The 22,353-nt window shown below is 39.2% G+C and overlaps 1 protein-coding gene across 40 annotated transcripts in view; it reads left to right on the top strand.

Moving 5' to 3' along the window:
* Positions 1 to 4,344: 4,344 nt before the first annotated feature.
* The window catches only part of mycbp2 (MYC binding protein 2), a 60,119-nt gene continuing 42,110 nt past the window's right edge, over positions 4,345 to 22,353 (top strand). For 18 of the 40 annotated variants that reach the window (XM_083536364.1, XM_083536346.1, XM_083536357.1 and 15 more), the window contains exons 1-12: positions 4,347 to 5,709; positions 9,294 to 9,369; positions 15,192 to 15,407; positions 16,234 to 16,387; positions 16,469 to 16,665; positions 18,107 to 18,349; positions 18,531 to 18,602; positions 18,692 to 18,788; positions 18,947 to 19,020; positions 20,280 to 20,418; positions 20,550 to 20,626; positions 22,124 to 22,328. In XM_083536364.1, coding sequence (XP_083392490.1) covers positions 5,420 to 5,709; positions 9,294 to 9,369; positions 15,192 to 15,407; positions 16,234 to 16,387; positions 16,469 to 16,665; positions 18,107 to 18,349; positions 18,531 to 18,602; positions 18,692 to 18,788; positions 18,947 to 19,020; positions 20,280 to 20,418; positions 20,550 to 20,626; positions 22,124 to 22,328 — 1,840 coding nt within the window. In that variant the 5' untranslated portion in view covers positions 4,347 to 5,419. Of the gene's footprint in view, positions 5,710 to 9,293; positions 9,370 to 15,191; positions 15,408 to 16,233; positions 16,388 to 16,468; positions 16,666 to 18,106; positions 18,350 to 18,530; positions 18,603 to 18,691; positions 18,789 to 18,946; positions 19,021 to 20,279; positions 20,419 to 20,549; positions 20,627 to 22,123; positions 22,329 to 22,353 lie in introns of all 40 variants that reach the window. The other 22 variants (XM_083536350.1, XM_083536340.1, XM_083536368.1 and 19 more) reach the window with 3 other exon arrangements.

The following is a 22,353-nucleotide window of genomic DNA, read 5'->3' as shown; positions in this document are numbered from 1 at the left end:
TACTGGTTAAAGCATCAAAACTGAAACAAAAGTCTGAAACATCTTAAACTTAATACTCAAACATAACTAAAATTTGTATAATATCAGCCACTTCTTAAAGGAATTAAATGTCTTAGCTATATAGCTTCTTATCTCTTTCCGTGACAACACACTTTTATTAACCTTTGCTCCTGAGTAAGATGAATCTGTCTTTAAATCATATCTTGAAGAATGGTGTAATCGTTACTCGCCATAAACATTCTTGGAATTAGTGAAGATACATGTGTGCTTTTTTTTTTAGTAAAAGTGACTGAGAATACCTTAGTTCATGCTGGGAAATAGGATTAAAAGAAAAAAAATCTATTTGGGACAGATACCAAATACTAGAGTACAGTATGAATGCTTGTTTGGTGTGACAACTCATGTCATTTGTACACTTTCTGAAGGAAAAAATGTTTAATAAAAAAGACAGTGCCAAAAAGAATCAAAGATAAGAATGTATTGGTATTTTATATTTGTAGAATTACCATAAAGAATTTATTTTAAATTGTGAAGCACATTATTTATCTTTGTTCTGAAACAGGGATGTGCAGTTTTATTCTCAAGAGGCTGGTGTGGCTGCAGGTTTACTGTCACAGGGGGAATTAGGTGTGGCTTTTGTTTGGTTGGGATGGAAACCTGCAGCCACATTGGGCCTTTCAAATTTTCACACAAACATATGGCCATGTAACTAAAATAATGTGATCCATTATTGTATTTCAGATGAAAGAAGATTAAAGAAGTAATGAGACAGTTTTGTTGCAGGATGCTAAAACAGTGCTGAGGGTATCCTTTCCATCTCACAGTTTTAGTGTTCCATGTATATGTGATGTTTTACATGTTTTTTATATATTCCTGTGAATTCATGTGGGTTCTCTGGTTTTGCATCACCTTCAAAAGATATGCCAGTACATGGATTAGCTACAATCTATTACCCCCAGGTGTAAATCAGTGTGCAATGCCCTGAAATGGAAGATGGATTCCTGCCTCATGTCCACTGTTCCTTGGGCAGACACTGAATCCACCATGACTCTAAACAGGATAATGTTTTAGGGGAAATTGAGTGAAAGATTTAGGTTTTTATTGCACTGATGTTCAATTCTGGTGTTGCCAATAAACCCTCAACAGTTAACCTGTTTTTCTGAACTAGAATTCTCAGAATCAGTCTTCACAGTTTTCATATTCTAAACCTGCACCAGGGTGAGCATCCTGACTGGCCACTTTACTGTTTGGTATGGGAACAGCCCTGCTGCGGGACAGCTTCCTTTCGCAGATCATCAACTCTAACTAATAAAGCTACCCCAAGCACAATCCACTTTGACTTCCATGCACTTCATGTTCTCGTTTACATTTACACTTGACTAATAGGCAAACCATAATCAGTGCTCCAATGTGCCTAATGCGCTGCTCAGCTATATTCCAGCAGTTTTCACTGCACTATCAGCATTATTTTGTTCTCCTTGACACTCCATTTGCACTACAGCATATTGGAATGCCCACTTGCAAATTATGTAGCACTACTCTGTATGTGTATATATGCACTGAATACATGTAACCTTTGCTGATTGCATTAAGTAGATACTGAGCAATGTACAGGTGTTATTGTGTATATTATAATTTTCTATACTTGTATTTCACAGTGCAGAGCTGCAGCGAATGTACCCGAGATTTTCACATGAACACTTGCTTTGGTGAGGTGACAAGTGATTTGATTTTAATCGCATGAGGCAATTAGTCTATGGTTCATGCAAATTGTGTTTCTGTTGTTACACCTACAGAAGTTTCAGCACATTCAGAAGCTGTAAATGTGCTACAGCCAACTGAGATATTGCTATGTTTTCATATAGCTTTAACAAGTTGTAATTAAAATTTTACTTATCTGGATTTGTCAGCTCGTCCATAACCCAGCCATTTGGGTTGCACAAGCCAGTGCACTCTTAGTGCCGCTCCCAAGCCCAGATAAATGTGGAAGGTTGTGTCAGAAAGGGCATCCAGCGTAAAACATGTGCCAAATAAAATATGCGAATCACAAACCAGAATTTCACACCGGATCGGTCGAGGCCCGGGTTACCAACGATCGCTACAGGTATCGTTAGCCAACAGGGTACCGGTGGAAAAAGGTAGACATGTTTTGTGTTCAAGAGACCAACTGGAAAGGGATTAAGGTCAGGAACATTGGAGGTGAGTTAAAACTGTTCATCATGGTGTGGATGAAAAGAGAAATGGTGTAGGGGTGTTTCTGAAGGAAGAGTACAGTAAGAGTGTAGTGGAGGTGAAAAGAGTTTCTAATAGGGTGATGAACATGAAGCTGGAAGTTGAAGGAGTGGGTTATGAGATGTGAGAAATATTTTGAAGTGAGTTAGATGAAGTGGTAGATGGTGTACCTAGGAAAGAAAGATTAGTAATTGGGGCAGACTTTAATGGACATGTAGGTGAAGGGAACAGAGGTGATGAGGAGGTGATGGGTAGGTATGGCCTTAAGGAGAGGAATGTGGAAGGACAGATGGTGGAGTATGGAAATGGCAGTGGTGAATACGTATTTTAAGAAGCTTTAACGTATACGTATTTTAAGAAGAAGGAGGAGCATAGGAGTGGAGCATAAGAGTGGAGGAAGGTGCACACAGGTGGACTATGTTCTATGTAGGAGATGCAACCTGAAGGAGATTGGTGACTGTAAAGTGTTGGCAGGGGACAGTGTAGCTAGGCAGCACCGGATGGTGGCCTGTAGGATGGGTTTGGAGGTGAAGTGAGAAGAGGAGGAGAGTGAGGACTGAAAGAAGAAAAAGATGGTGGAAACTGAAGGAGGAAGACTGTAGTGTGAGATTCAGGAAAGGGGTCAGACAGGGGCTATTTGCTTTGAGAATTTTGATGAAGAAGTATAGAGAAGGTCGGAAGGAGTTGCATTGTATGTTTGTGGATTTAGAGTAAGCATACGACAGGGTGCAAGAGAGTCTTTGTGGTTTTGTATGAGGAAGTCAGGTGTGTCAGAGAAGTATGTGAAGGTGGTGCATGGCATGTATAAAGACAGTGTGACAGCAGTGAAGTGTGCAGTAGGAACAACAGACTGGTTTAGGGTGGCGGTTGTATTGCATTAAGGATCGGCTCTGAGCCTTTTCCTGTTTGCAGTGGTGATGGACAGGTTGACTGACGAGGTCAGACAGGAGTCTCCCTGGACTATGATGTTTGTGGATAATATGGTGATTTGTGGTGAGAGTAGGGAGCAGGTTGAGAAGAGCCTGGAGAGGTGGAGGAACAGGTTGGAAAGAAGGGGAGTGAAAGTCAGTAGGAGTAAAACAGAGTACATGTGTGTGAATGAGAGGGAGGGCAGTGGAGTGGTGCGGTTGCAGGGAGAAGAGGTGGTGAAGGTGGATGAGTTTAGGACCCTGGAATCAACAGTGCAAAGTAATGGAGTGTGTTACTGAAGTAAAGAAAAGAGTATAGGCAGGGTGGAGTGGCAGGAGTGATTTGTGATAGAAGATTATCTGCAAAAGTGAAAGGGAAAGTTTATAGGACTGTGGTGAGACCTGCTATGTCCTATGGTTTAGAGACAGTGGCACTGACTAAATGGAGTGACGAGGATGGACAAGTTTAGAAATGAGTTTATAAGAGGGACAGCGCATGTAGGATGTTTTGGAGACAAAGTGGGGGAGGCCCAATTGAGATGGTTTGGACAGAGGAGGGACATGGGGTATATCGGAATGGAGAATGCTGAGGATGGAGCTGCCAGGCAGGAGGAAAAGAGAAAGGGCAAGAAGAAGGTTTATGGATGTGGTGAGGGAAGACATGCAGGTAGTTGGTTTGAAAGAGGCAGATGTAGAAGACAGGGGGGTATGGAGACGGATGATCCGCTGTGGCGACCCCTAATGGGAGCAGCTGAGAGAAGAAGAATAGTCAGCTTGTCCATTAACCAATGCACTTAGCTACTTTAAACAGCAGATGTCAGTGTTGCTCTGCTTTCAAATGTCCACTGTTTCACTGGTTAGGAGAGGACTGGTTGCGTGATGGGTGAGGCTTTTCCTGATGAAAAATTCTCCCCCTTCATATGCATCATGCTGGAGGAGAATAATCACCATTGTCTTATATTTTTATTGCGTCTTGCTTCATACTTATTCTTCCCATTCGCAAATGCCACATAAGCAACCAGTCTGCTTTGTAAACTCTTTTTATATTCTGTGTTTCCGCCATATTTTATGCAGTAATCTCATCCATCATTTTTTTTTTAGCACCAAAAATACGTTTAATTTTTATTAATTAATTTTTCTTTTTACAATTTCAGAATCTGTGCAACATTGCAGGATCTAACGGTCCTAATTTAACATGGTTACATGCGGTCATTACAATCAGAGCAGTGAAGGTCAATGGAGGGTTAATACTCCAATAACCCCTTTACTGGACCGACTTTTACTGACAATGATTTTATTATAATTTCAGTAACACTTACACAAAGTGATGTAGAAAAGAAAACTTGTAGAATTTTACGACAGAGGCATTTTCCTTAAAAAATTAACACCATAATACTACATACTGAGTGGCACAAGCCCTAATGGAGTAATTACATAATGATGGATTAATTATATAACACTGAATAAAACGTTTGAGAAATAGCTCAGGTTTGGAAAAGGGTAAATGATCCAGCACCAACACTATTTCTGTAAAATAGTGTTTATTTGAATTGATATAAAAGCAAATCACATTGCAATGCGCACTTTGCTGTCGCCACTTGGGCATGCTGTAGTATGTGCTGGAGCCATTTCTGGAGCTACCTGCTATTCATATGCTTTGGGTGATTAGCTCCAAAAGAGGAAAAGACGCAAAACAATAAGAAGTGGAGTGTTTCGATTTCGCAATGATGGCTAGTGTCATGTGCGTCCTGAGCACTCCTGGGTGATGTGGAGTGCTGAGGCTGACAGGGTGTGAGCGTATCCCGGCATGCCTGACTGAGGAGCGGACAGGGAAGCAAGTGGAGGAGGAGGAGGAGGAGGGGAAGTTAAGATGGCAGCGCAGCTTGAGCTGTTACCTGGCCGATCTCGAGAGAAAATACAAGGAATAAACAACATCCAGGAGAGGAAATCAGAGGACATCAGCTCACGCGTTTAGAAGAATCCAGTGTCAGGATCATGAATAGTCGGTTTGGTTGACGAACGCTGTTTGTGCCCGAATCCGGCTTGAATCGCGATTCTGATAGAGACAGCGGTTTATCTCGTAGTTGCGCCAGCGGCGTTACGCCGACATTACTACCGGATTGGAGATACTGGATCCGGCAAACTGCTCTTGTACTCGTTCGAGTTTAGGCGGCGGATGTATGGGGAAAGCCTACTGTGCGCTTATCGACCGGTTGGAGCTCCTATTGATCGCCAGCTAGTGACATATTGATGTAATATATGCATTGTTCCCCAAAACGATGATGTGCGCTGCTGCTGCGGCAGCTGGAGCTGGAGCCGGCGGCGGGATTCTGTCCTCATCCCCGTCCATGGGACTGGCTGTGAGGGTCTTACCAGGGGTTTTGCCCGGAGCTGGGGCCGAGTTGAATTCTGCCGGACCCGGAATGGGTTCCTGGTCTACTTCAGGGTCCCAACCGGACTGCCGGAGCCGATACCAACTGCTGTTGTCGGGTCGAGCTCTAGCGGAGAAGTACAGGCGGATATACACAAGCGCAGTAAGCGATAAAGAACAAGGCATAAACCTGGGCAGGTAGGTTTCTGTTTACTTCTATTTGTTAGCCAGGTTACGGAAAAGACAGATCTTAAATCTGCCATGGAGCGAGATTTAGAGCTAATCGACTAGTCAGCACAAGCTAACGTTGTGTTGCTAGCACTGGCTAATGTTCGCTAACTTCCGTGTGTTTCGCTAATAATTGTTTAGCTCGTATTTGTGTCGTTTTTGAGTAAATAAAACCCCCCCACACTAATTCCAGTTCCAGTGCATGTCCTGACACGATGACAAATATAAATAAAAGTCCTCAAACTTCACATAAACTAACACCGAGGGCAAGAGAGTGTGCTAAGCGTGCCAAGCTAGCAGTTCCCTTGGTGCACTAACGGTTAAATGAGAGGCTAGCAAGGCAATCAATTCTGCAGAACCTTTGCACAGTGGCATGTTTTAGTCCAGGGTTTGCTTTATTTCGTGTTTAAACATTGTCCTGCTTAACTGATACATGTGGGCTTTTTTGCATTCGCATAAAGTGTAGTTACATAATATTTTGCTTCCACGTTAATTAGCTTGCTAGTTAACCGTTTGTGGTCTTGACATTATGATGACAGTGTAGCTACATAGCAGGCAGCCATAGGCGTTCGCTGCTTCATTGCTAATAATGGGGCGCACAATTTGATTCATTTTTTATTCATATCTATCTAAAAGAAAATAATAATAATAATGTAAATGTCTTTTTAATCTCTGAATATCTGATGGGTGCGCCTGTTTAGCCTGTCGTCATGTAATCACTGGAATGCAGTTAAGATAAGAGGACATAGGCCAAGCCTTTGCATAAAGCCTTCTTAGTCTGTCATGAGACAGGAGATATTTAGTAAGAAAAAGCTTGATCTAATTCATGTGCAAGTGTAATAATGAACCCTGACCCGTGGATTCTTGTTTGTAATGCGCATAGGCCCTGTTCATTGGTTAGCCTGCGCAGGCTGAAGCAGCCTTATGCCTTACGTCACCCTGTTCACATCCCCACGAGCTGCTGCACCTCCGGCGTTCCTGAGCTTCTCTAAGCCCCTTCCGACTTCATATCCTAGTCAGACATTGCCTTTGCATTTAACCAGGGTATTGTCAGAATCAGATAATGCAAATCACATTGACATAAAGGCATGTGACGGTACAGTGACGTTAAAAACATGGACATTACCCCTTCAGGAGAAGGGTGTCTTATGTGCTCCTGAGATAAACAAGCAGAAGCTGTCTGTAGAGGTAGATCTACATGACACACAGGGAGCAACATAATCTACAACGTAAACTGAAACCACACGTCGCTCCCTTATGGAAGAAAGTTTAGATAGTGAGTTGATGTTAGTATCTGATTGCATCTGAGCTCTGGTCATTTCACTTTCATATTGAAGTTTTTTTTTTTTTTACTTAAGTGCAGTAAGTAACATATTTCAGTTATAGTGCATGGCTGGGAGGAAAGTGGTAGCTTAGTGGTTTAGGTTTTGGCTTACTGATTTTTGAATGTCTAGGGCTCAAGCCCCACACTCACCAAGCTGCCATTGTTGGGCCCTTGGGCAAGGCCCTTAACCCCCTGTGCTTCAGGTGTGCGCCATCATGGCCAACCCTGCACTCTGGCAGCAGCTTCCTAACATCACTGGGATATGTGAAGAAAAAAAATTCACTCTACTGTAATGTGTATGTGACGAGTAAAAAGCCTTCCAGTTATTTGATTCAGCAGTTTTGTTCTTCTAATCTGAGAAGCACAAGTATGAAGCTTGTACACATCAGTGAATTTTACAAAAAAAAAAAAAAACAGAATCTCAAGCGAGGTACTAATTTTCAGTGGTACTGCCTGCTATAGATATGGGCAAAGCAGATGTTCTGTATTCTGACGATTGTGATAATCACAAAGGAAACGTATGATGTTTAATAAAGCACACACAATAAACCGACTCTATTTAGTGAAAGACATGTTCCTCTTTATCCTCCACATAAAAAAGTGAGTGTTTGCTGGTTTCAAGTCCTTCAAACTTGCATGGCAAATCACCCTGGCACAAGAGCAACAAGCAGTAAGCTGTAGTTCAATACGGATTGGCTTTGTGAGTACATCCAAGCAAATGAACATTTGCCATTCAAGTTACCACTCTGCTGTGGCACACTGAAATAAAAGCGAACATCAAGGGCCGACTTTGTTGGTTCAAAAACATTTGATGAGATCACTACAAGTGTCAGTTCTGATTATCAGATTGTTTATTTATTATGCATTTCTTGAAGTGAAGTTCTCAAAAAGAAAGTTATTTTAATAAAATAAATAAGAATAAGGAATATCAGTTTGAATTTCATGTGTTTTATATGACAGTGTGTGCATTTAGAAGTGCAATAATAATATTTTGTGATTTTAGTACTAACCAGATCTTCTAGTGATCTTGCCAACAGTATATTAATGAATTTGTCCATAATAGAGGTTGACCGATACGGGTTTTTCTCCGTCCGATGCCAATATTTAGAAATCATAGCAACCACAGCAATATACGATCCCGAACTTTTTTTGCTGATTTTCTTTTCTTTTCTTTTTTGCCCTTCATCTCATAAAATGTATCGGGTAATAAACAAGACATGATACACAAAGTTGCTTAAATTGAACATTTATTAAACAACATAAACCTTTCCAATAAGTGCATTTGTTATCAGGTTTTGGTCCCTGTGTCTACCTGTAGCCTAAACTGCTGCTGGTTAAAGGCTCACAACAATACAGTTCCGAAAGTTTACTCACATTCTCCCTCCAAAAATATCATCATATTTAACCAATGATATATATAAGGCTAGATTGAAAATGAACGATAAAAACATAAAGCCTGGTACACACCAAGCTGACGGCGGCCGTCGGGGAATGTTGAGTGGGTTTTGAGTGTCGGCCCGCTTTAGTTTTAGCTGTTTTTTGCCCGATTTTGCATGTTGAGAGGCGGTGGAGCTCGTAGGCGAGAAAGAGATTAGCTATTTAGCTTAACTCAGATTAGCTATTTAGCTTAACAAATGAGCACAGGAGAAAAAAGGGACACGCTTCTTGTCATTCTTGCGCTTGTCTTTGCAACTTAACAGACATGATTGCAAAAAGCTGCAGGAATTCGTTAGTAATGATCGTAAACACTGTTATAAACACTGTTTTCCGTTTTTTCTGTTTGGATGCGAAATAAAGACTACTGCCACCTGCTGGTCTGTGAAAGGTTTGTCTCTTACGTACACACACGGATAGGTGTGTCAGATGCTCCTGCCTGATAATCTGCCTGATTTGTAGCACAATCTGCCGTTTAATTAATTAACTGATTAATTACAAAATGCCAAATGCCGACCTCTGGGCCATAATAATATAGCTATTCCTTGAACGTCTTTTTTTTAATTTAATATCCAACATTTTTTCACATATGCAACACGGTTGACATCAAAGTTGTGTTCTGTTTAGATAATTTTTTAAATTTTTATTTAATGTGGAGCAGTACATTAAAGTGATTTAATGCCTGTTGTTGTCTAAGGTGGTTTAATCACACGAGTGTAAGCATATACATTTTTTGGAAGATATTTTCCTCACACTTTGTTAAATGTATGAATCTGTTTTTTTATTTGTTTTTTAGGGGAAAGAAGGCTTTGACTAAGAAGAAACTGAAGAGGCGGCAAAAAATCCGATCAAAAGTCAAAACAAGAACAAAGGTAATGTTTTGGCGTACTAAACCAGTACTCCAGTTGAAACCAATTTTGTACAAAATCCCATATTCCCACAGAGTATGTAGTTTCTGTTTAATAATTTACATACAAATTACCCAAAATAGAAACTAATAGATGACATGTTTATTTTTTGTGACTTTTATCAGTTACATTGTATGGTTCTTAATTTCTCGTTCTATTTTTCTCTAAATTACTGCAGGATGTTGCACACCATGTATCATACACATCGTATTAATTTTAAATGCGTTTTGAAAGCCACTTTCCTGTCAGTTCTTTTAGGGATGGAGGGTTTGATTAGATCAGAATAAGACAGTTTTTAAAGAATAACCCAGTCAATGATGCGCTGGGAAGTGAAGTCATGTAGGCCAGTGATCCCCAATCCCCGGGCCGCGGACTGGCACCGGTCTGTCACTCAATTGGCACTGGGCCGCACAGAAAGAATACATAACTTACGTTATTTTCGTTTTATTTATTAACTGATTCTGAACAATGTTTTATTTTGGAAAATTACTGGATTCTCTCCGCCACATCTGTCTATGACTCACTCTACTTTTGATGCATGTCCTGATGCCTCGGTCACATGTCTTACCTCCATCCGCTACCTTCTTAAAGAGGCTGCTCCGATACATTACCGCTAACACAATACATTACCGCTAAATTCAAACTCAAATTTTGTTGCATTTATCCACCACACCTTCAAGGTCGGTCTGTGAAAATATTGTCCGACTTAAAAAAGGCGCAAAAATGTTCGGGGACCACTGATGTGGGCTTTATTGTCATTGCTCTCATTTTACTTTGCAGTTTAAGTAAATCGGAAAAAGCAAATGCAGTTTGTAATGCTTATGATTTTAATGCATGTTGTTATGTGGAAAAGCGAGAAGTTTTAAGGATAGTGTGGTTGGGCATCTAACTTTTGTTCTGTGGTGCTGTCTGTGTCAGATTGATATATAATTGATATAATGAATTAAGGCACATATTCCTTGATATGTAATCAAAATAAGCATTAGTCTACACCAATGGCCTACATTCTTGGTATGCCCAACTTTGTCATATTCTTGTAGTGCCATCTGCTGTGGGACACCATGACATAATTACATAGTTATCAAGCATAGAAAGACTTTTTCCAGTAGCACAGAGGAATCTGCATTTCAGGTGCTATGAAAATTGAGAGAAAATATTGTACTCCCTGAATGTGCTAATCATGTACTTTTTTTTTAGTTGTGTAAAAACCTACCATTTGCTAAGTTTCTTTGACCAAATCTAATCCTAAATCTAATTCTAATGCCCCCTTTTGCACCAAAATATTGACAAAAAAAGGCCTTCGAGTGATGCAACAGAAAGCATTTGTCAGTCAGGAAATCATGATATGCTACAGCACTCTGATAGACTTTTCCCTGAGTGGCACCAGCCTGCCATGGGTTTCTGAGCTCATGTATGGAGAAGAGAGTAGACATTTTTTCTTTTAAGTGTTTTGGCAAATGACTCAATTGGAATTTTATTTGTAATTAATACATGCAGAGTGATTTCAGTTATTGAATACTGATACATGAAAGGATTATCAAGCACTTATGCACATCTCCCCCCCCCTCATTTTACATTTCATGTATAACAACAAATTTGATACAATGAACAGGAACTGTGTTCGCATTGGCTTGAAGATTGCCTCACATATGTCAACCGAGTAAAATCTGGAACAAGTGTATGGTGATTACAAGGTAGCATTAGTACAAACTTTCTGCAGTTGAGTGGCCCACCTCTAAATTATGCCTGTGATGACGAGATGCTCCTCATAGAGTCCCGCTATATGCAAAGATGTGACATTACATAGTAGGGAAGCTTTAAGTAATAAAAAAAATAAAATAAAATAAAGCCTTTTTCAGGATGAAATATGACAATACATTATGTTCAGCTGGTGTCAACACGTTTAAAATAGCAATTTTCAGTTAAGGTCATATTAGGTCCCTCAAACAAGAGGCTTTGTGTTCAAATGTTTGGTGGATTGTTCGATCAGTAGTCAGTCAGTGACCTGGTGACAGGGATAGGGTGTCTAAATCTGATCAGGACAGTAGATATGTGTTCACAGTCAATGAACTAACCCGTTCTGAGGCAGTAAATTTCAAGAGACCTACCTTCACCTTCAAGGACACCAGCTGCATGAACTTTTACCATAGTTATTTGCAGCTCTATGCTTAGAATAGCACAAACTACGGGGAAATCAAAGATAGGTATAGAGTTAAAAATTGGGTTTGTTGAAGGAATTCCCATTCCAAATAAAGAAGCTGCTATTCGAAGTATAACATTTAGATACCGTCATGTGTTTGGGATCACAAATTCCTGAGATCTTTCAAGCAAGTTAAATAATGATAATGAAATTGTAATATAGATAACCCTTTATACTGTCCGTGTTATATGACGGTTTTCCATTTACTATGTAATGTAAAGACAAATACATGGTGTATAGAGAAGATCTGATGTCTGAGCTGGCTTATTTATTTCGGTTTCACAATTATACGGGTATTTAAATATACAAATATATAAGAGGTCTGTCTGTCTAGCTAGTGTCAGAAGCATGTTGGTGTCAAAATGACAAGAAGAGTGATGCATGTTAGGCTTGTCATTTTTCTTTTTAAAACATCATTAGACCAGAACATGTTCAAATAGAATATGCCAGTGCTGTAGTTATAATAAATGATATAAACAAATGAATAAATTGGTGATATATTAGTAATTAGTCACATTATTTAAGCAATTTAATTCCAAAATGTGACTGTAACAATTTATGCTTAGGGGTTTGGGCGTTCCTTTGTGACACGTGCTGCATGTTATCATTGTCTTGCAAAAGATCTTCCAGTTCAGTGAATAAACATCATTAACGGATATTAATCCTCATATAGAGTTTGTAGTTGCGTTGCCAATAATATGTTTTTATTAGGCTTTTAGTGCTGAGTACATGCCAGTAAACATTTGCACACATGGAGCAGCTTCGGGGAGTGGCTGGGTCATGATTGGCTGTTGCTAGACGACCCGTGTTTCATGTTTCCACAGCAACAGTGTTCTTCACATCCTGAACTGAACACCAGTCTTCGGAGGGCAATTCCTGCCTGTGTTTGGAAATTCCTTATGCATCGCGTTGATTTTTCCCTAGTGAATGGGAATGTTCCTGGGCATGGATAAGACCAGTTAATGTGACTGTAGCAAAGAGGGGTTTAAGCAATAATGTGAACTGCCGTTCCTGCTGCTGCAGTCTGATTCTATCTTTCCATTTTAATGTATCCTTATCCTAGTTTCTCTCGATGCTACAGAGAAACAAGGGTGGTGTCTTTCATGGGAAAAAAGGGCTTGACCTGAAGACCAAAGGTGTTGCTGTAATAAATTACAGCATGCAACTGCTGGCTGTATCAGACACTTTGATTTTATCCTGGGGATTGATTTTCTGGTTGAGTAATTGTGGGTATTTTTAGCTGTGTGTAACTTATAGCTGGGCCATACAGCCAAAAAAAAATTTCATTAGAATTTTTTAGAATGCTATATTTTTCAGAATAAAGAATTTTTTTATTTTTTTATTTTGCGCTGTACCAGTTTTAAAAAAATATATTCTTTGCTATATCCAAACACTGTAAAATCTTTATCATATCAAATTATATTCATAAATTATTGCAAAGCTTATTATACATGCACATGATATACAAAATAATCCGATTGCACATATGAGAAATATGGGAAAACATACATTTGATTTGTAGCATCCCTGTTAGTGAAAACACTTGTTTGCAGGAAAATTAACTAGACTGAAAAAGACATAACATAATGACAAGCTTGTTATCATTATGTCATATGGATCCCTTTGTATCCAAAATGTTAGGAGCTTTGCTGTGTTCAAGTTTTCACATATACTATATTGCCGCAAATATTTGAACACCTTACTAATCACACCCATATGTGCTCGTCGAACATGCCATTGTTGATTCAGTCCCCCCTTGCTGTTAAAATAACCACCACTTTCATAGGAAGACTTCCATTAGACCTTGGAGTGTGGCTGTGGGGATTTGCTCATTTAGCCACGGTTAGTGAGGTCAGGGACTTTTGTTAGGTGAGAAAGCCCAGCGCATAGTCAGCGTTCTAATTCATCTCAGCTTTTCTGTGGGGCCGAGATCACAGCTCTCTTCAGCTCCAACCTTGGAAAAGCATTTATTGATTGACCATGCTTTTTTTACCGGTGCATTATCATGCTGAAACAGATTTGAGCCCCTTGGCTTCAGTAAATTTTCTAATTATATAGCACACAAAGACACGCTAAACAATCGTGTTCTTCACATATGGTGTTGACTGGCAGGTGTCAACATACTTTTAGTCGCAAATCTTTTTTAATTGTCTGACTGCTTGTCTGTATTTTTTTTGTTGAAATGATAGAATGTGAGATCAATAGTTGTAAATGCTTTTTAGACCTTTATGGTGATATAGCAACCAGCAGTAACAACTAAAAACACTTTTATAAATTAGCATGCATCTATGCATAGAATTGATCACATTTTGATCTCATTCAGAAGTAATTATCTTATTTGTGTCATCATCATTAGCCTAAATATGTGATGAAAAGATAAATATAGATTACCCATTTTGTATGATTTTCTTGAACTCCATTTAAGTGCTGAATCCAAGGTTTGCAAAGCTTACAAAGCGTGAAAATTATTATTATTATTTTTTTTTAAACATATCAATCTGGAGTGGAGTACAAAATAATTTTCAAAAAAAGTAGATGGAGCACTGTGAAGGACATAATCGCCATGTGCAGAAATGCGCCACCACAATGACATTGCCAAGAACGGACTGACCCTCCAAAATTGACAAAAGGGGTAAAAAAGAAAGACCGAAAGAAAAGAAAACATAACAGTGAGTGTGCCGAAATACAGCAACATTAAAGAAGCTTTATTTATTTGCAGTAATTTTTGCAGCCATTTTAAGACGGATATGTATTTTGGAAAACAGAGGAAGTTGGACTAAGACAAAATATCAGGTTATCTGTAAGAGTGCGTTGAATGATGTTATAATTCCTCACGAACAACATGTTGCAAACAATATGTCATTTCCACATGCATGAGCTCACAGATGCCTGTGATTGGCTAGTGTTGCTGTGATTGATAAGGGACAGACAGTATGCCATCCCATCCTCTCTGAGAGCGTTACTAATTTTGGTCTCTTGGTCCCCCCAGCCACAGATGGCTTTGACCAATGTCGGAATTCAAACTTGCGGTCTCAGGACAATAGAGAAAGCTTTTCTGTTGTGTCACTTGAAAACCCCTCCAAACTGGATAATGGATGTGAAACCACATACCAATTTGGATAGAATGTAGTTAGAAAAAGGCAGATTTCATGTTTATGAAGAAATATATCCTTCTCAAATCTTACAGGTCATAAATCACATCTCAGCTCCCTGTCTCGACAATAGTTTACAAGAACATTTATTAATTTCTATTTATTAAACCCTCAGTTGGTTTAAACATTTGGAGAAAATGTTTACAGGTATTGTGAACGGTCACACTGTGCATTTTGTGGGAATCACATATGTCGGGGAAAAGTCAGGTGTCCCAGTACTTTTGCTAATAGAGTGTATATATTGCAGAGTGACACTGAATATCCACTGACAAATATGATAGTTGAATTTGGTGCATCACTGAGAAATTCAAGAAATCCTCTTTCTTTACTGAGCTTCATGCCTTATTCATAACATTCAATGTATATATAGCATCTCGCACAGCCCCCCTTCCCCCTCCGTCATTAATAACTCTTCTCTTTCTGTATCTTTGCAGATAGAGAATCTGGATGGGACCCTCCCAATCCCTGACATTAAACTCCACAGTAATCCGTCTGCGTTTAATGTGTACTGTAATGTTCGGAGGTGTGTACTGGACTGGCAGCAGAAGGAGACCTCCCTGACCCTGGCTTCCCGGAACTCAGTACAGAGTGGTGACTCGGACAGTGAGGAAGAGGAGGAATACCGAGAACCTGCAGTCAAACTCCCCAAGGTTTTTGGAGCATTTTGTTGAAACCAACCTAACATTTAATTTATTATTATAGATGCATTTAGAAGCACATAGAAACAGGCCATCTGCCTAGTTGCTATGTGAACAGAAACCAGTGCAACAAGCGAAAGAGGTTGCTTTTTTTTTTTTCTTTTCCCCACTGTTCTTTCACACGTTATGTTTAGTGGAACGAACTGACCTCTGTAATGGCTGCGATTGATCTTAGTGTTGCGAATTTGCTAGCATTAAATACTGAGTTACTAAGTAACGACTAAGTATCAGTGCAATTTATTAAATGAATCCATACAGTTATGCATGTTTTTAAATAGGCATTTGAAATAAACCTCAATAGTATGCCTACTAAAAAGGCACTTTAAATTTTTTTAATGTATTAATAGAATAATTAATAATAATAGCATTATAATAATAATGATTATTTTATTAACAATGTAGCCTTTCTTATTTCAGTGTAAATGTAACAATGCATAATATATAGCAAAATAAGTTTCTGCACGCATAGTTTATTATTCTCACATATTGGCTTGAGAGTCTTGCAGGAAAAACAATGCAAAAACAGCATGCTATGTGGTTACGAAAGTTTAATCGCATTTTTTAAAACACGCATTCCAGTCATGCTTCAAATCTTGCTCAGTAGGTGATGTTGGTAACGGATAGTGACATTTCTGTATAAAAATGCAATACTTTCTATTTTGCTTCTATCAGTACTTATTTGTGTAAATGTTTGTATAAGTGCTTTTTTAGTGAAGCAACTATTTTGTTCTCTTTTAGCCTAATGCAGGAACTCATGGTTTGTTCTTGTTTTTGTCAGATCATTGGCATTGGACTGTGCGGAGTGTTCGAGCTTATTAAGGAGACGCGGTTCTCACACTCCTCATTGTGTCTGAGGAGCCTACAGGCACTGCTGGATATGCTACAGGGACAACAGCCTGAGAGCTTCCAGACAGAACCTCCAGATGTTCTAGGTCCTTTTTCTTTTCTCTTTTCCTCTCTTTCTTTTTCTCTCCCTCTCCCTCGTACTTAATCACTCACACTTGTGTGTACAGAATCTCTGTTCCACCTGCTGCTGGAGACCACAGTGCGGAGTACAGGAATGAACGACCCCACTGGTCAGACGCTGACCGCTCTATCTTGTGCCTGCCTGTTCAGCTTGGTCGTGGCCTGGGGAGACACTGGGAAAATCCTCCAGGCTGTATCTGCTATTCTCACCAACAACGGCAGCCATGCCTGCCAGACTATTCAGGTTGGAGCAGCATTTTACTTGCATTATTTCAGAATCGAAAACAAAGGCGTTTTCTATATTGATGCATGGAAATAGAAAAATCTGTAGATAAGCTCAAAAAAATATAATCGATTTTTATTATGTTTGAGTTTATTATAATTTTGTACAACATTCCTTAAATCACCTGTAGTGATATTCCTGTGTACGGATTTACTAGCTTCATATTCAACCGAAATAACACTTTTTAAGTCATGTATAATTAGATGTTAAGGTTTTCGTTGGGAGTGACGAGGATGGACAGGATTAGAAACGAGTTTTTAGAGGGACAGCGCATGTAGGACGTTTTGGTGACAAGGTGAGGGAGGCGAGATTGAGATGGTTTGGACATGTGCAGAGGAGGGACATGGGGTATATCGGTAAAAGAATGCTGAGGATGGAGCCACCAGGAAGGAGGAAAAGAGGAAGGCCAAGGATGAGGTTTATGGATGTGGTGAGGGAAGACATGCAGGAAGTTGGTGTGAAAGAGGCAGATGTAGAGGACAGGGAGGTGTGGAGACGGATGATCCGCTGTGGCGACCCCTAATGGGAACAACTGAAAGAAGAAGAAGAAGAAGATCATTACTGGGGATCTTAACTCACAAAAGAGATTGCAAAGGACATGTAAAAACAATTAGAAAATATAATAATAGTTCCAAATCAGAAGCTGCATGAGTGTATTACATCCAACTAGAATGAGGTCTGCTAATATGTTTAAAACAGTGTTTCTCCATTATACTTTAAACTTGATTTCTGAAAATAATATATATTTTTTTTATTATTAAAACATTAACCATCCCCATGGTTTTAATCTATATCTCTAATGTTATTGGTTCATAAACAAATCTTTGCGCGTTTTTAATGAAAGGCACCATAAAGTGTTTGTCCATCTTAGATAGCTTAATTTAAAAAGAATACATAAGCAATAATAATCTAATGATAAGACTTTCAGACATAAATGACTTCGAATTCAGTCTCTTCAGTTTACAAGGTGGCACCTGATCGTTACATGTGGAATATTTGTATAATGTTTAAAACCAATCCACCATGGTTGTGCATGGGTGCGAGAGAATGGTGCATTTATAACAATCTCTGTCACTCAGGCACAGTCACTGATGATTGTTGTTCTTATCATTTTATCTGGTGCAAAGATTGCTTAAACACACTTGATTTTTATTTTTGCTGTACAGATTAGTACAAGTCACTAGTGTACCACACCATGTAGACACACTTGTCAATCTGTGTATTGCCTGTTGTACCTCTATTAGGCCTTTTTTGTGTTTCTAATTCTGGTGTGAAAATGTATCAGAATTTGAAAAGTACCTTCTCTGTTATAGCTGATATAGTATTTTTGATGAGTCAAACATTTTGAGATGCAAATGTGCAAAATATTCTGTTTTTGGTCTTGGGTATACATGCTTTATAGGTCCCTACAATCCTGAATGCTCTACAAAGAAGTGTTCAGGCAGTGTTAGTAGGGAAGGTCCAGATTCAGGACTGGTTTGGGAATGGCATCAAGCGAGCAGCCCTAATGAACAAGTGGGTTCTGAAAGAGGTGAGCATCGACGAGGATGAGCACTGCCTGCTCCAAACTGACGGATCCTTCCTTTATCTGCTCTGCAAGGACGGTCTCTACAAAATCGGCTCAGGGTACAGTGGCACTGTCAGGGTAAGTCCATATCCTTATATATGTGCTTAGGGCAACAATATATCATTTATTCTTAACAAATTCAATCTTGAACTAATGTATGCTTGTGCTGGCTAAAGTTATTCATTGAATTAATTTGGTAATGGATTATATAATATAGTCATAATTGCATGAAATGTATAATATATGTGTATTATTGCAGGGCCATGTGTATAACTCCACATCACGCATCAGGAACCGAAAGGAGAAGAGGTCATGGTTGGGATTTGCTCAGGTAACAGGCTTCTTTTGCTCATAGAGCTGATGGTGAGTCCTACAATTAAGAGCAAAAGCTATAAATCTGCTGTGTGCGTGCGTGTGTAGGGCTCTCTCTTATATCGGGACATGAACAGTCACAGCATGGCAGCCATTAAGATCAATCCAGAGACTCTGGAGCAGGAGGGCACCATTGCAATGCCTGGTAAAAAAAAAATACAAATTTTTTTTTTTTAACATTACTGAATCGATATGTTGCACGTGTTTTTAAGTTACATTAAAGCATGGCTGTTGAAAGACAAGTCACTGTTGGCAGGGAAATTGTTCGTATTCAAAATGTCAATATAAAAACAATCGTTTTAGGTCTTCAAACGGATGGACAGAACATCATATTTACTGATGGAGAATATATCAACCAGATAGCAGCCTGCAAGGATGTAAGTACTAATTATTTTCCATGTAATGAACCATAGCATTTAAAAGTTTGGGTTAATTGTGCAGATAGATTCTTGACGGGAATGATTACTACAAACAACAATAAGCTAATAATGAGAAATCATTAAAAAAAAAAAACACGCAGTATATCATGTGGCCAATTTTCTAGGGCTACACATACGATCTGCTTGTATGCACAAACCCGTCCAGAGGGAGGAGATGTGAACTTTTAGACAAAGGTTCTGGGCAGTAAATAGTACTACAGAAATACAAAGGACATTTCACACTCAGACATAGAAGGTATATGTGAATAACTGTTTCCATCAGCAGACTTTAGACAGCTACCACGGATATCCTGTGGGGGAGGATCCTGTGCGTTCTGCAACGATAAAGCAAAGGAAATTCACTTATTAACCATAGAATAATCACCAATACCCAGTCATTTCACTCCTTTACTCCAGCAAACACAGACTCTGTTCGATAAACAGGTTATTGCACTATAATATAGTGCCATGCTTTCTAAGCCGTGTGTGTGTGTGTGTGTGTGTGTGTGTGTGTGTGTGTGTGTGGGTGTGTGGGGGTGTGTGGGGGTGTGTGGGGGTGTGTGGGGGTGTGTGGGGGTGTGTGTGTGGGGGGGTGTGTGGGGGTGTGTGGGGGTGTGTGGGGGTGTGTGGGGGTGTGTGGGGGTGTGTGTCTGTGTGTCTGTGTGTGTGTCTGTGACAATTTGTCTCCTGGTTGGTGTGCCTTGGTTTGTCGTCAGAAGAAAAACTCCCCAACTCTTCTCAGCATTCTTTTATTGTGCACATTTAGATTTAGTTCATTTCAGTTTCATCACAAAAATATAAAAAAAATAAAATAAACAAAGGAAATGGAATATTTTAAAGCAAAGTGATTTGTTCACATTTTTGAGTTAGATTTTTCTAGAGTTTGATGTTGTTGGTATTATTATAGACTTATCTACTCCAATTCATGATGCATTGTTTGTTTATGAGACTGTATTAGAATGCTGTTGAGTTTTATCTGTCGTTAACACTGTCTTGCGGGCTTAATAGAAAGTGACGAATCTGTAGACTGCTTTTGAATGACACTGTAATACTGCAGATATTTGCTATAAGCTTTATGTCGAGCACAATTGCGATCAGTACAGATACTCCAGACACTGTAGAATTTCCATGGACCTCAACCAGAATATTGCATGTAGCACATTGCATTCATACGAATGGAATTGTCAACCCTAATGTGCGTGTACTGTATGATGTAGGATGGCTTTGTGGTGCGAATCTACGCCACGAGTACAGATCCTGCTTTACAGCAAGAGCTGCAGCTCAAGCTGGCGCGAAAGTGTCTCCATGCCTGTGGCATCTCACTTTTCGACTTAGAAAAAGACCTGCACATCATCAGTAAGTAGTTTTAGAAAAATTTTTGCTGAGCATATAAAATCTGCTCATGTCTGTGTTAATCCAAACTGAAGCGCCATAGTTACCCAGATTATTGTGTACCTTATAATTGTACTTGCAATCACAATTCTCAGGCACAGGCTTTGATGAAGAAGCGGCACTGCTTGGAGCCGGTAGAGAGTTTGCTTTGATGAAAACAGCTTCTGGGAAGGTATGTGTTACCACCATAACACACCTAGTAAAAACCAAGGTGTTAATTCATATTGTAATACATTTATGTGTATTAGATACTATAATGCAATTTGTTGTATTGCTGTGATGTTGCAGGTAAATCAGGGCATATTGTGTACACACCAAAATGCTGTGCCTAATTGTTTGGCACACTTTCATTCTACAAATACTTTTTTAAAAGATCTTGGTTTTGAACAGCAACACAAATAAAACTGCATTTACATTTCTATTGTTTTTTTTTTTTATCTAGGCATTGTTGAAGCTTTCTCTCACTCACTCACTCACTCACTCACTCACTCACTCACTCACTCACTCACTCACTCACTCACTCACTCACTCTCTTTCTCTCACACACACACACACACACACACACACACACACACACACACACACACACACACACACACACACACACACACTTGTGTGCATTTCTTGCAAGCACTATTAGCATTGAGGGTCCACAAAACATACCGTCCACATTAAATAAAGGAAATGTGCATGCAGGCTATAACACATTTTACATGCCTAAATAATAAGAGGAGAAAAATATATTATTCTCTCTGTCCTGTTAAATAATAATAAATAATTCAGCAGGTTCTTGCTCTATTTTTACAGAGGCAGTTATAACACTTGTTTGTATTGGAGAATAGGTTTTTGGAAAATAATGAACATAAAGGCTTTGTATACAAAGATATACCGTAATTTCCGGACTATTAAGCGCACCCAAATATAAGCCGCACCCACTGAATTTGACAAAGATTTTAAATTTTGAACATGAATAAGCCGCACCTGTCTAAGTCTACATTGAAACTAATGAACTTTGCACAGGCTTTAATGAAAGACAGTGTCTGTAACACGGCTTGTATCTAAACAGTAGCCTACCAAGAAAACCATTGTTTACTTTCTTCCTCCTTCCTTTCACAACAATTTCTCTCAGGAGTTTATCTTTTGGCATCGTTGTGCATTTAAAAATCACCATCGGTGAAGCTTTTCTCAGTTTTTCTCAAGTTTTGGCTTGAAACTTGTGAAATCGGGAAAAACCCAGGAAATATCCATAAATTAGCCGCTTCGTTGTTTAAGCTGCGGGGTTCAAAGCGTAGGAAAAAAGTAGCGGCTTATAGTCCGGAAAATACGGTACTCATAATACAGCCATGGCAACACTACCAGCAAATAAAAATCACAATGATATCTTGCGAACTAATCGCTGAACTTATTTAGCAATAATTAATGGACTGTTCTTAAAATACCCTTAAAACGCCTTTGTTTCAGAGGATTGCTCTATCTTCTGTAGTTTGCAAAAACGTTTCAAACTACATTTTCAAAATGTCAGGCTTTTAAATTATACTATACATAATATTATATGTTAATGTACCAGGTATTAAAACGTCCTAACAATTGAACAGACATTGAAATAAGTTTAGATGTTCAGATAGATAACATTTTCATGTCATCTACATTTTTTTCACTTTTTCTGTAGATCTACTACACTGGAAAGTATCAGAGTCTGGGCATTAAGCAGGGCGGGCCGTCGGCTGGGAAATGGGTGGAACTGCCTGTTACAAAATCACCTAAGATTGTACAGTTTTCAGTGGGCCATGATGGCTCCCATGCCCTCTTGGTAGCTGAAGATGGCAGTGTCTTTTTCACTGGATCTGCCAGTAAAGGTGAAGATGGAGAATCAAGTAAGTTTCCCTTGTATTCGATTTC

This window comes from Silurus aristotelis (genome assembly GCF_946808225.1).
Source record: "Silurus aristotelis genome assembly, chromosome: 3".
Classification (NCBI taxonomy): Eukaryota; Metazoa; Chordata; class Actinopteri; order Siluriformes; family Siluridae; genus Silurus; species Silurus aristotelis.
This window is presented reverse-complemented; position numbering and strand designations above follow the sequence as displayed.